At 40.8% G+C, this 11602-nt stretch overlaps 1 protein-coding gene across 1 annotated transcript in view; it reads left to right on the top strand.

Annotated features, from left to right (window-relative positions):
• Positions 1–8410: 8410 nt before the first annotated feature.
• olfml2a (olfactomedin-like 2A) overlaps positions 8411–11602 on the top strand; it is an 87929-nt gene continuing 84737 nt past the window's right edge. Inside the window, exon 1 of the mRNA XM_061897910.1 lies at positions 8411–8716. Within this exon, the coding sequence (XP_061753894.1) occupies positions 8648–8716 (69 nt within the window). The 5' untranslated portion in view covers positions 8411–8647. The remainder of the gene's footprint in view (positions 8717–11602) is intronic.

The raw sequence follows: 11602 nt of genomic DNA, 5'->3' as shown, positions 1-11602 counted from the left end.
CCTTCCTCTTGTGTTAGATTTCTGTTACCATCTCTTATGTGAACGGGTCGGTTTTAAATCAGCTGTATAATAAACTAAAAACAATTATCTATCATCCAATTTGTTTCTCATCTCTTGGTTACCTTGTTAGGCTTCCTTATCCATGAAAATATTGGTTTTAATATTTTTGGTGTGGGCCATCGGACCTTTTTTTGTCAGTATACCCTTCGATTTCAATTTTTAAAAAATGGTAAAATGAACCTCAAGAGAATCGTATAAATAAATAAAAAGTTGTTGTGTTACCTGACTGAGGGGTACTAGAACACATCTCTTAAATCAGGGGTAGGGAACCTATGTCTCTAGAGCCAGATGTGGCTCTTTTAATGACTGCATGTGGCTCTCGGATAAATCTAAACTGTCATTGCTTAACACGATAAGTAATGAATAAATCCACTTGTAATCACAGTGTTAAAAATAATGTTCAAAATATAAAACATTCTCATGCATTTTTAATCCATCCATCTTTTTTCTACCGCACCTGTTCAACAAGTTGCGTTAATGGTAAGAAGTTATTTATCTATTATTGGTTAGTGTGGGGCTTGCCCTCCTTGGGGTTCTTCAGACCACCAAGCACTGACATGAGAGCCTATTTCAGGGTTACCATATTGTTTTATTTTTCAATAAGTCTCTCAGTTGATTTTCAGCAATTGTCTTTTCCTCTTTGTTTTCGCTCGCACTCTGGCTCCAGCCCCAACCCCGTCTCTCCTCCTGGCTGCTGCTTATAACAGAGCGACAGGTGATTAGATAACAAGGCCCAGGTGGGCCGTCTACGCACCTGTGGCTGATTTAGAGGCCGGTCCTGGCACATCCCAGTTCACTCCAGGCCGGCAGGCCACGCCCCCTCCACAGTTAGCTTCAGAATAACAATGTTATTACAAAGAATAAGAGCCCTATTATACTCTAGAAATGTTGGTCTTACTTAGAAATGCACGCATTTAGTTGTGTTCAGTGTTAAAAAAATATTATATGGCTCTTACGGAAATAAATGTTAAAATATTTGGCTTTTTGGCTCTCTCAGCCAAAAAGGTTCCCGACCCCTGTCTTAAATAAATTTGTTTTATTTATTTTTTTCATTTTAATAATTTTATACTGAATTGACCTCACATGTCTGGACATGCTTGCCTTTGTTTGTTTTTGTACTGGATAACAAAGTAAAATGAGAAGGAACTGGCTGTCAGTGTGTTCAGTTTTTTTTGTAATTATTGCTTGATAATCTTATTTTTATAACCGGGTCGAAACCGACACTAACAACACCAAGGTCATCATTTCAACCAGAGCATTTTATGATTTAGTGAAAAAAAAAAAAAAAGTTTCGTTTTGTTGAAATAGAGGTCTCTGACAAAGTCAAAAAGCCTTGATGCAAAAAACCTAATTTTATGGGGTTCTTTCATGCATTTAAAAACTAAAACGGGTCGGTGCCGACCCTAACACAAGACCATGGTTAGACACACAAACAGCCCTTATTGACAATTTACAAACACAGCAAGACACTTGAAACACATTTCAAAGTTCCCAACATTGCCAGGGAACTTTATACGAACACAAAATGTTAAAGAGAGTTAAAGTAAGACACAGTACAAACAGATTAAAATTATAAAAATAATATCAGTAGTAATAATACAATAAATAAATAATTAATACAAAAAATGAACTCATCTAAAACAATTAAAACCATTTCAAGACAATAATTTAAGAGATTTTCTCCTGAAAATCCTCGATAAAACGCCTCGGCGGTACCACCATCGTAGTATACTTGACAAATACGGTATACTAAGCTTTGAAAACCTGATCAGGTTCTCCGATATCACCCTAGTACATAAGATCTTAAAGGCCTATTGAAATGAGATTTTCTTATTTAAACGGGGACAGCAGGTCCATTCTATGTGTCATACTTGATCATTTCGCGATATTGCCATATTTTTGCTGAAAGGATTTAGTAGAGAGCATCGACGATAAAATTCGCAACATTTGGTCGCTCATAGAAAAGCCTTGCCTTTACCTGGAAGTCGCAGACGATGACGTCACCCGTTGAGGGCTCCTCACATCCTCACATTGTTTTTAATGGGAGCCTCCGACAAAAAGAGCTATTCGGTCCGAGAAAACGACAATTTCCCCGTTAGTTTGAGTGAGGATGAAAGATTCGTGTTTGAGGATATTGATAGCGACGGACTAGAAAAAAAATAAAAATATAAAAAAAGAAACGCGTTTGCATTGGGACAAATTCAGATGTTTTTAGACACATTTACAAGGATAATTCTGGGAAATCCCTTATCTTTCTATTGTGTTGCTAGTGTTTTAGTGAGTTTAATAGTACCTGATAGTCGGAGGGGTTTGTCCACGGGTGTCTTGAGGCCAGTGTCTGATGGAAGTCGACGGCAGCTGAATGGACGGCACAAGCTCAGCTGATCTGCGGTAAGTGGCGACTTTTTACCACAATTTTCTCACTGAAAACTGCTGGTTGACATTTGGTCGGGAACCATGTTCGCTTGACCGCTCTGATCCATAGGAAAGCTTCACCTCCGGGAATTTAAAAAAAGGAATCACTGTGTGTTTGTGTGGCTAAAGGCTGAAGCTTCCCAGCTCCATCTTTCTACTTTGACTTCTCCATTATTAATTGAACAAATTGCAAAAGATTCAGCAACACAGATGTCCAAAATACTGTGTAATTATGCGGTTAAAGCAGATGACTTTTAGCTGTGTGTGTGCGCAGCGCTAATATTTCCTAACAGTCCGTGACGTCACGCGTACACGTCATCCTTCCGCGACATTTCCAACAAAAAACTCCCGGGAAATTTAGAACTGCAATTTAGTAAACTAAAAAGGCCGTATTGGCATGTGTTGCAATGTTAATATTTCATCATTGATATATAAACTATCAGACTGCGTGGTGGGTAGTAGTGGGTTTCAGTAGGCCTTTAAATGATGCAGCTCCTCCTCCCTTAAAAACATACGTACAGCTACGCTTGCAATTAACACGCAGAGTGTTAAGGTCTGTATCCAATGTAATGTTCCAAAAAGAAAGTCACCCTTCTCCCAATCAACCTTTTCATATCAAGGAATTGACTCCCAGACAATCTAAAGAACAACTCTAGTTTTCACAGCTTCACACAAGCAGTCAGAGACTGGCTTTTAGACCACCAGTCTCGGTCACATTAGCATTACAAATAAAATCTATTTGTCAGGCTTGCCACTGACAGTTTGTTCGTGTTTTAGTTTTTCCTCTGTGTGTTCTTAGTATTTCCTTAGTTCCTGTCAGCACTCTTATTTTGGTTCAGCTTCCTGTTTGTCTCCCTGTGTGCTGTTTTCCCACCTGGCCACACCTGTTGTCAATCAGCCCGCTCCTATTTGTACCTGCTTTGTCTTAAGTCAGTGGCTGGGTTATTGTCGTAGCCACATGTCGCACTTGTCTTTGCTACCTGTCGTGTCATATCTTGATGTGTCAATGCAGCGTTGCGGTAAGCTAGGTTGGATGGCAATTTTTTAGCTTACTGTCTTTTATTTCCTGCGTCCGTTTTGTTTTCTAAGTACAAGTATGACTTCTGTTTTCCATGCTAAAGTTCCTTTTTGTTTTCTAGCTCCCATGCTAGCTCTGTTAGTTTGTTATTCGCCCAAGTGCGTGCTTTTTGTTTGTACCCTTTGTTTGTTTTTTTCTTAGTATTTTAATTAAATCATATTTACTGACAGAATGCCTGCCTCCTTCTCTGCATCTTTGGGTTCGTCAACAACAAACTTTGACACTATTATTATCATTATTATTATTATGATCAGACAGGCAGTTGACTAGCCCTGTGATGAGGTGGCGAGTCTCCAGGGTGTACCCTGCCATCCGCTTGAATGCAGCTGAGATAGGCTCCAGTGACCCCCCGCGACCCTGAACGGGACAAGCGGTAGGAAATGGATGGATGGAAGGCAGTTGAACATCAGATGATAATCTGGCGGGAGCAGTCTGATGGCCACCAGGGTACCATTCCAATCTGGTAACATCGCAAACTTTTTTATGTTTGCAATATCAATGGGGTATATAGCTATTGAATGATACCCTTATGGGTATCATCTGACTGTATGTGGACTTTGATAAAAACTGATGCACTTTATATACTTCGGCACTATAAATGAAGCTGCTAAAATACTGTAACTTGACCGCCCACTGATTTGTAATTCACATACCCTCTATGTCAGGGGTGCCCATTACGTCGATCGCGAGCTACCAGTCGACCGCGGGGGGTGTGTCAGTGGATCTCGAGCCAGGCTTTTAAAAAAAATAGACCTAAAAGTTAGTGATCATCAATCTTCACCAAGACGTCACTTAAATGACATTCACGGTACCGGAGGGTCTTGTGAGATGACGCTGGCTGCTGCAAGATCATTATTATGAAAATATGACCGAGAGGAAGGCGAGAAACACTTTTTATTTCAACAGACTCTCGCGCCGTACCTTCCGTCAAAACTCTAAAGGCCGACTGCACATTTCCTATCTTCACAATAAAAGCCCTACTTCATGCTGCCTGCGCTAACTAAATACAGAGTCTCGGAAAACTGGCGTGCACAAGCGATCCCTCAGAAAGCTGGCGTGCACATCACTTGTGCACGCCAGCTTTCCGAGACTCTTATTTTGTTAGCGCAGGCAGCATGAAGCAGGGCTTTTATTGTGAAGATAGGAAATGTGCAGTCGGCCTTTAGAGTTTTGACGGAAGGGACGGCGCGAAAGTCTGTTGAAATAAAAAGTGTTTCCCCCCTTCGTCTCTGTCATTTTTTCATAATAATGAACTGGCAGCAGCCAGCGTCATCTCACAAGACTCTCGGGTGCCGTGAATGTCAATCAAGCAAGCTACGGAATTTGCCGCCAATGTTTTTCTTGTAAAGTGTATGGAAGCTGGATGAATTAGATGCCAAAAACCAACCACTATCATGTGGTATTGTACAGAAAGGACAACTTTTTTTCTCCTCCATTTGAAAATGTGGGGGTTATCATCATTACTGTCTGATTCCAATCAATGCAAGTCATCAGAATCAGGTAATACACCAACTTATATTCTTGTCTTTGTGAAAGAAAGACATCTATATGTGTTACACATGCTTGTATTATCATTAAACACATTTAACTTGTTTACAAAAATGTCTCTTTCATAAATAAATAAATATAAATGATATATATAAATGAGGTAGATCCCCTCGAGTTGGTCAATTGAAAAGTAGCTCGCCTTCAGAAAAAGTGTCTCTATGTATTGTTTTTGTATTTTAAATGGTTTATCATGGTGTATGTTTTATATTGTTGTGTATTTTCAATCATGTTTAATTTTACTGTGGACAACATTGTCCTTTAAATAAACAAATACAAACAAAAAAACAAACAAACAAAAGGAAGATTACCTTCAAATTCTTCAGGACAACCTAAAATCCTCAGCCCGGAGGTTGGGTCTTGGGCGCAGTTGGGTGTTCCAACAGGACAATGACCCCAAACACACGTCAAAAGTAGTAAAGGAATCAGACTAGAATTAAGGTTTTAGAATGGCCTTCCCAAAGTCCTGACTTAAATGTGTGGACAATACTGAAGAAACAAGTCCATGTTTGAAAACCAACAAATTTAGCTGAACTGCACCAGTTTTGTCAAGAGGAATGATGAAAAATGTAACCAGAAGCTTGTGGATGGCTACCAAAAGCACCTTATTGCAGTGAAACTTGCCAAAGCACATGTAACCAAATATTAACATTGCTGTATGTATACTTTTGACCCAGCAGATTTGGTCACATTTTCAGTAGACCCATAATAAATATATAGAATAACCAAACTTTATGAATGTTTTTTGTGATCAACAAGTATGTGCTCCAATCACTCAAGACAGCCATGACATTATGTTCTTTACAAGTGTACGCAAACTTTTGACCACGACTCTGTATATATATATATATATATATCTATATATATATATATCTATATATATATATAGATATATATATATATATATTTCAAACTTTTTTTTATATATATTGAAAGTAAAATTTTGAATTGTATTGTATTGAAAGTGCCTCAATGTGTTTGTACATAATGTACGTTCATTGTTAAAGAAAAAACAAATACATTTAAAAAAAGATAACATTGTTTAAAGAATTACCACATGATGGCGCCATTGATCCCTACATTTCGCAATAATCAGCTGCAGTTTAATGTTAATGGGCAGCACTCACCGATGCAGTTGTATTATTATTTTCTTAATAATGGTGTTTAATAGAAGTGCTGATGAAGTGTGTTGTTTGTTCAGACACTTGTGAGTGTGTGTGTGTGTGTGTGTGTGTGTGCGTTCTAGTATATACAGTGGGGCAAAAAAGTATTTATTCAGCCACCGATTGTGCAAGTTCTCCCACTTAAAATGATGACAGAGGTCTGTAATTTGCATCATAGGTACACTTCAACTGTGAGAGACGGAATGTGAAAAAAAAAAATCCCGGAATTCACACTGTAGGAATTTTTAAGAATTTATTTGTAAATTATGGTGGAAAATAAGTATTTGGTCAACCATTCAAAGCTCTCACTGATGGAAGGAGGTTTTGGCTCAAAATCTCACGATACATGGCCCCATTAATTCTTTCCTTAACACGGATCAATCGTCCTGTCTCCTTAGCAGAAAAACAGCCCCAAAGCATGATGTGTCCACCCCATGCTTCACAGTAGGTATGGTGTTCTTGGGATGCAAATCAGTATTCTTCTTCCTCCAAACACGACGAGTTGAGTTTATACCAAAACGGATACATGGATGATACAGCAGAGGATTGGGAGAATGTATGTGGTCAGATGAAAACAAAATAGAACTTTTTGGTATAAACTCAACTCGTCGTGTTTGGAGGAAGAAGAAAACTGAGTTGCATCCCAAGAACACCAAACCTACTGTGAAGCATGGGAGTGGAAACATCATGCTTTGGGGCTGTTTTTCTGCTAAGGGGACAGGACGATTGATCCGTGTTAAGGAAAGAATGAATGGGGCCGTGTATCGTGAGATTTTGAGGCAAAACCTCCTATCAGTGAGAGCTTTGAATGGTTGACTAAATACTTATTTTCCACCATAATTTACAAGTAAAATCTTTAAAATTCCTACAATGTGAATTCCTGGATTTTTTTTTTCACATTCTGTCTCTCACAGTTGAAGTGTACCTATGATGAAAATTACAGACCTCTGTCATCATTTTAAGTGGGAGAACTTGCACAATCCGTAGCTGTATATCCTTCTTGAGACATCAACATGGAAAAGTACCTTCCATATGAGGACCGGTGAACACGTTCGGACCAAAATCATGGTGCCAATACGGAAAACCGTTGCATCTTATAGAGAATGTTTCATTTGCACCCCTGATGGTGAAGTCTATCAAAAAGGAGGGATTTTTCAAATTGACTGTGTCCGTATTAAAAGTCCTTCACTTCTGGTCAACATATGTAAGAACAAGTCTGTGTAAGAAATTGAAATGCGCCCCCCCCTTGGCCAAAATTAATTAAAAATATCAATCAATCAATGTTTATTTATATAGCCCTAAATCACAAGTGTCTCGAAGGGCTGCACAAGCCACAACGACATCCTCGGTTCAGAGCCCACAAAAGGTTAAGGAATACCTCAAAACCCGGTGGGATGTCAATGTGAATGACTATGAGAAACCTTGGAGAGGACCGCAGATGTGGATGACCCCTCCTCTTTAGGGGAGACCGGAAGCAATGGACGTTGAGTGGGTCTAGCATAATATTGTGAAAGTCCAGTCCAAAGTGGATATAACATAATAGTGAGAGTCCGGACCATGGTGGGACGAGCAGGAGACCATCCCGAGCAGAGACCGGTCAGCAGCGCAGAGACGACCCCAACTGATGTACAGGCGAGCGGTCTATCCCCCATACTTGCCAACCTTGAGACCTCCGATTTCAGGAGGTGTGGGGTGGGGGGTGGCGTGGTTAAGAGGGGAGGAATATATTTACATCTACAGTTCACCAACTGAGTATATATATATATATATATATATATATATATATATATATATATATATATATATATATATATATATAGATATAGGAGGTGGCGACTTGTCCAGGGTGTACCCTGCCTTCCGCCCGATTGTAGCTGAGATAGGCACCAGCGCCCCCCGCGACCCCGAAAGGGAATAAGCGGTAGAAAATGGATGGATGGATATATATATGTAATTAATGTTGTGAATATCTAGGAACGGTGGTCCTAAAGAAGTTGGCATTTTTCGGAGGTCTCAAGGTTACAAATACAAGAATGTGTGTGGGTGTGTGTGTGTGTGCGTGTGTGTGTGTGTGTGTGTGTGGGCTCTCCCCCAGGAGGAGGACAACGGATGATGATGTCCACAAACAGGCGTGGCCCCCCAGCGTGGTGCTGAGGAGCGCTCTGCTCACACACACACACACCCTCTCTCTCTTTCACACACACACACACACATTCACACACACAAACACCAACCTCCATCCACTGACAGTGTGACCGTCCTGCCTGACGTGGAGATGAATTAGACGCACTTCACTTTATGGGCTGAATCCCCCACCCAAAAAAAAAAAACAAAAAAAACATCCGCTTTGGATTTTGTGTGAACTTGGACGAGCGGAAAAGAAAAGATGCGGAAATACATCAAGTTGTTTGCGTGCCTGCTGCTTGTGTGTGAAGATGCAGCTTCCCAGAGCAAGGTAAGAGGACACAGAATTGTGGTTGGTTTGTGGCTCTCTTTGAAGCGTTCATGGTAGAATGAGTAAAAAGTGTGTGAAAAGTCAAAAGTGTGAGAGAGCTGATGCCACTTGTGTGGGTGAAGGACGCCACTTGTAATGTCTGACTTCCTTTGTTTGTTCAGCTGTTGGACTGCAGGGACCTTCATGTCCGACACTCACACCCAAAATCAACATGCGGGGAGATGTTAGCTCATTTAGCACATTGTTTATTATTCATTATTATTATTATGTACTGTATACTGTAGATCAGGGGTTGGCAACCTTTACCACTTAAAGAGCAATTTTGACCCGTTTCACCAAATAACGAAGACAATAGGAGCCGCAACTATTCTCGCAAATATCAACTGATGGCCACCCGGATAACAATAATAAGGGCGTGCAATGAAGCCATCGCCTTTGACGCCTTCTACAACATGTACAAACTGGGTGATACAGGTTACACTGAAAGTTGTGATACAAAGAACGTTAACACTCTTACTAATATGCACCACACTGTGAACCCACACCAAATAAGAATGACAAACACATTTCGGGAGAACCTCCTCACAGTAACACAACATAAACGCAAGACAACAAATACCCAGAATCCTTTGCATCCATGACAAAGTTCCATTTTTCAAAGTGTCACATTACGTCTCCTTGATTGATCGACTTTAAATTGTAATCCGATTAGTTGACGATGCTAATAGAAAATAAACATTGTTAAATAGATTGGACTCTCACTATTATGTTAGATCCACTATGGACTGGACTCTCACACTATTATGTTAGATCCACCATGGACTGGACTCTCACTATTATGTTAGATCCACTATGGACTGGACTCTCACTATTATGTTAGATCCACTATGGACTGGACTCTCACTATAATGTTAGATGCACTATGGACTGGACTCTCACACTATTATGTTAGATCCACTATGGACTAGACTCTTACTATTATGTTAGATCCACTATGGACTGGACTCTCACTATTTTGTTAGATCCACTATGGACTAAACTCTCACACTATTATGTTAGATCCACTATGGACGGGACTCTCACACTATTATCTTAGATCCACTATGGACTGGACTCTCACACTATTATGTTAGATCCACCATGGACTGGACTCTCACTATTATGTTAGATCCACTATGGACTGGACTCTCACTATAATGTTAGATGCACTATGGACTGGACTCTCACACTATTATGTTAGATCCACTATGGACTAGACTCTTACTATTATGTTAGATCCACTATGGACTGGACTCTCACTATTGTGTTAGATCCACTATGGACTGGACTATCACACTATTATGTTAGATCCACTATGGACTGGACTATCACACTATTATGTTAGATCCACTAGGGACTGGACTCTCACACTATTATGTTAGATCCACTATGGACCAGACTCTCACACTATTATGTCAGATCCACTATGGACTGGACTCTCACTATTATGTTAGATCCACTATGGACTGGACTATCACTATTATGTTAGATCCACTAGGGACTGGACTCTCACTATTATGTTAGATCCACTAGGGACTGGACTCTCACAATATTATGCTAGATCCACTCGACGTCCATTGCACCGGTCGCATCTGCGGTCCCTTCCAAGGTTTCTCATTGTCCCATTGGGTTGAGTTTTTCCTTGCCCTGATGTGGGATCTGAGCCGGGGATGTCGTTGTGGCTTGTGCAGCCCTTTGAGACACTCGTGATTTAGGGCTATATAAGTAAACATTGATTGATTGATTGATTATACACCCCGCTAGCACCAAGCCCCGCACCCCCCTCCCCCCTCCGTGCGTCGGTTGAGGTGGGCGGGGTTGGGGGCGCGGGGGTGTATAATATAGTCAGGAATAGTCATGGATGCAAAGGATTCTGGGTATTTGTTGTGTTGCGTTTATGTTGTGTTACTGTGAGGATGTTCTCTCGAAATGTGTTTGTCATTCTTGTTTGTACCTCCGGTTGGCACGCAGATAACATTGCGTAAAGGCAGGCGCGATGACATGATGTAGAGGACGTTAAAAGTAAAGCCATCACGGCACGCCCTCAATGTTGTAGTCCGAGTGAAAATCGGAGAACGGTGACCTCGGGTGATGTCCGGGAGAGGCACCGAAATCCGGAATCCCCCCGTTACAGTCTTGGGGGTCGGCGATTATGCAGCTGAGCCACATCAGAGATGCCAAAGAGCCGCATGCGGCTCCGGAGCCGCGGGTTGCCGACCCCTGCTGTGGATGAATTAAGCAAAAAATGTAAAGCCTTTGTGTCTAAAATGGGGCCCGCGGGCGTCTTCAATTATGCGCGACGTCATATTTGTATTAAGGAATCTACATGTAGGATTTAATACGGGAGATTTTAATTCATTTTAAACACCAATGTATATGCTGCTTTCTTGCCATTTTGTGGAGAACATGCGTAACATCAGACCAACAACCATGTAATACGCTTTGAAGGTGGTCAAGCACAGCATTTACCTATATCACCCAAAGGTAAACAACCTTCCCTAGTCACAGTGGCAAAAAAAAAAAAACATGAACCAGCACAAAATGCCACCACACATGACACAATATAAGACAATTTGTGGATATTATAAAGAACAAAAATGCACCATAAGAAAAGGTTCAAGTTGAAGTAGCAATAATTGTCACACACACACTAGGTGTGGTGAAATTTGTTCTCTGCATTTGACCCATCCCATGTTCACCCCATAAGAGGTGAGGGGAGCAGTGAGCAGCAGCTGCGGCCGTGTCATTTTGGTGATTTAACCCCCAATTCCAACCCTTGATCCTGAGTGCCAAGCAGAAAGGTAATGAGTCCCATTTTTATTGTCTTTGATATGACTCGGCCCGGGT

The sequence above is a fragment of the Nerophis ophidion genome, linkage group LG01 (genome assembly GCF_033978795.1).
Source record: "Nerophis ophidion isolate RoL-2023_Sa linkage group LG01, RoL_Noph_v1.0, whole genome shotgun sequence".
NCBI classification, from domain to species: Eukaryota; Metazoa; Chordata; class Actinopteri; order Syngnathiformes; family Syngnathidae; genus Nerophis; species Nerophis ophidion.
The sequence above is the reverse complement of the archived record's forward strand: the minus strand, read 5'-3'. Positions and strand labels throughout refer to the sequence as shown.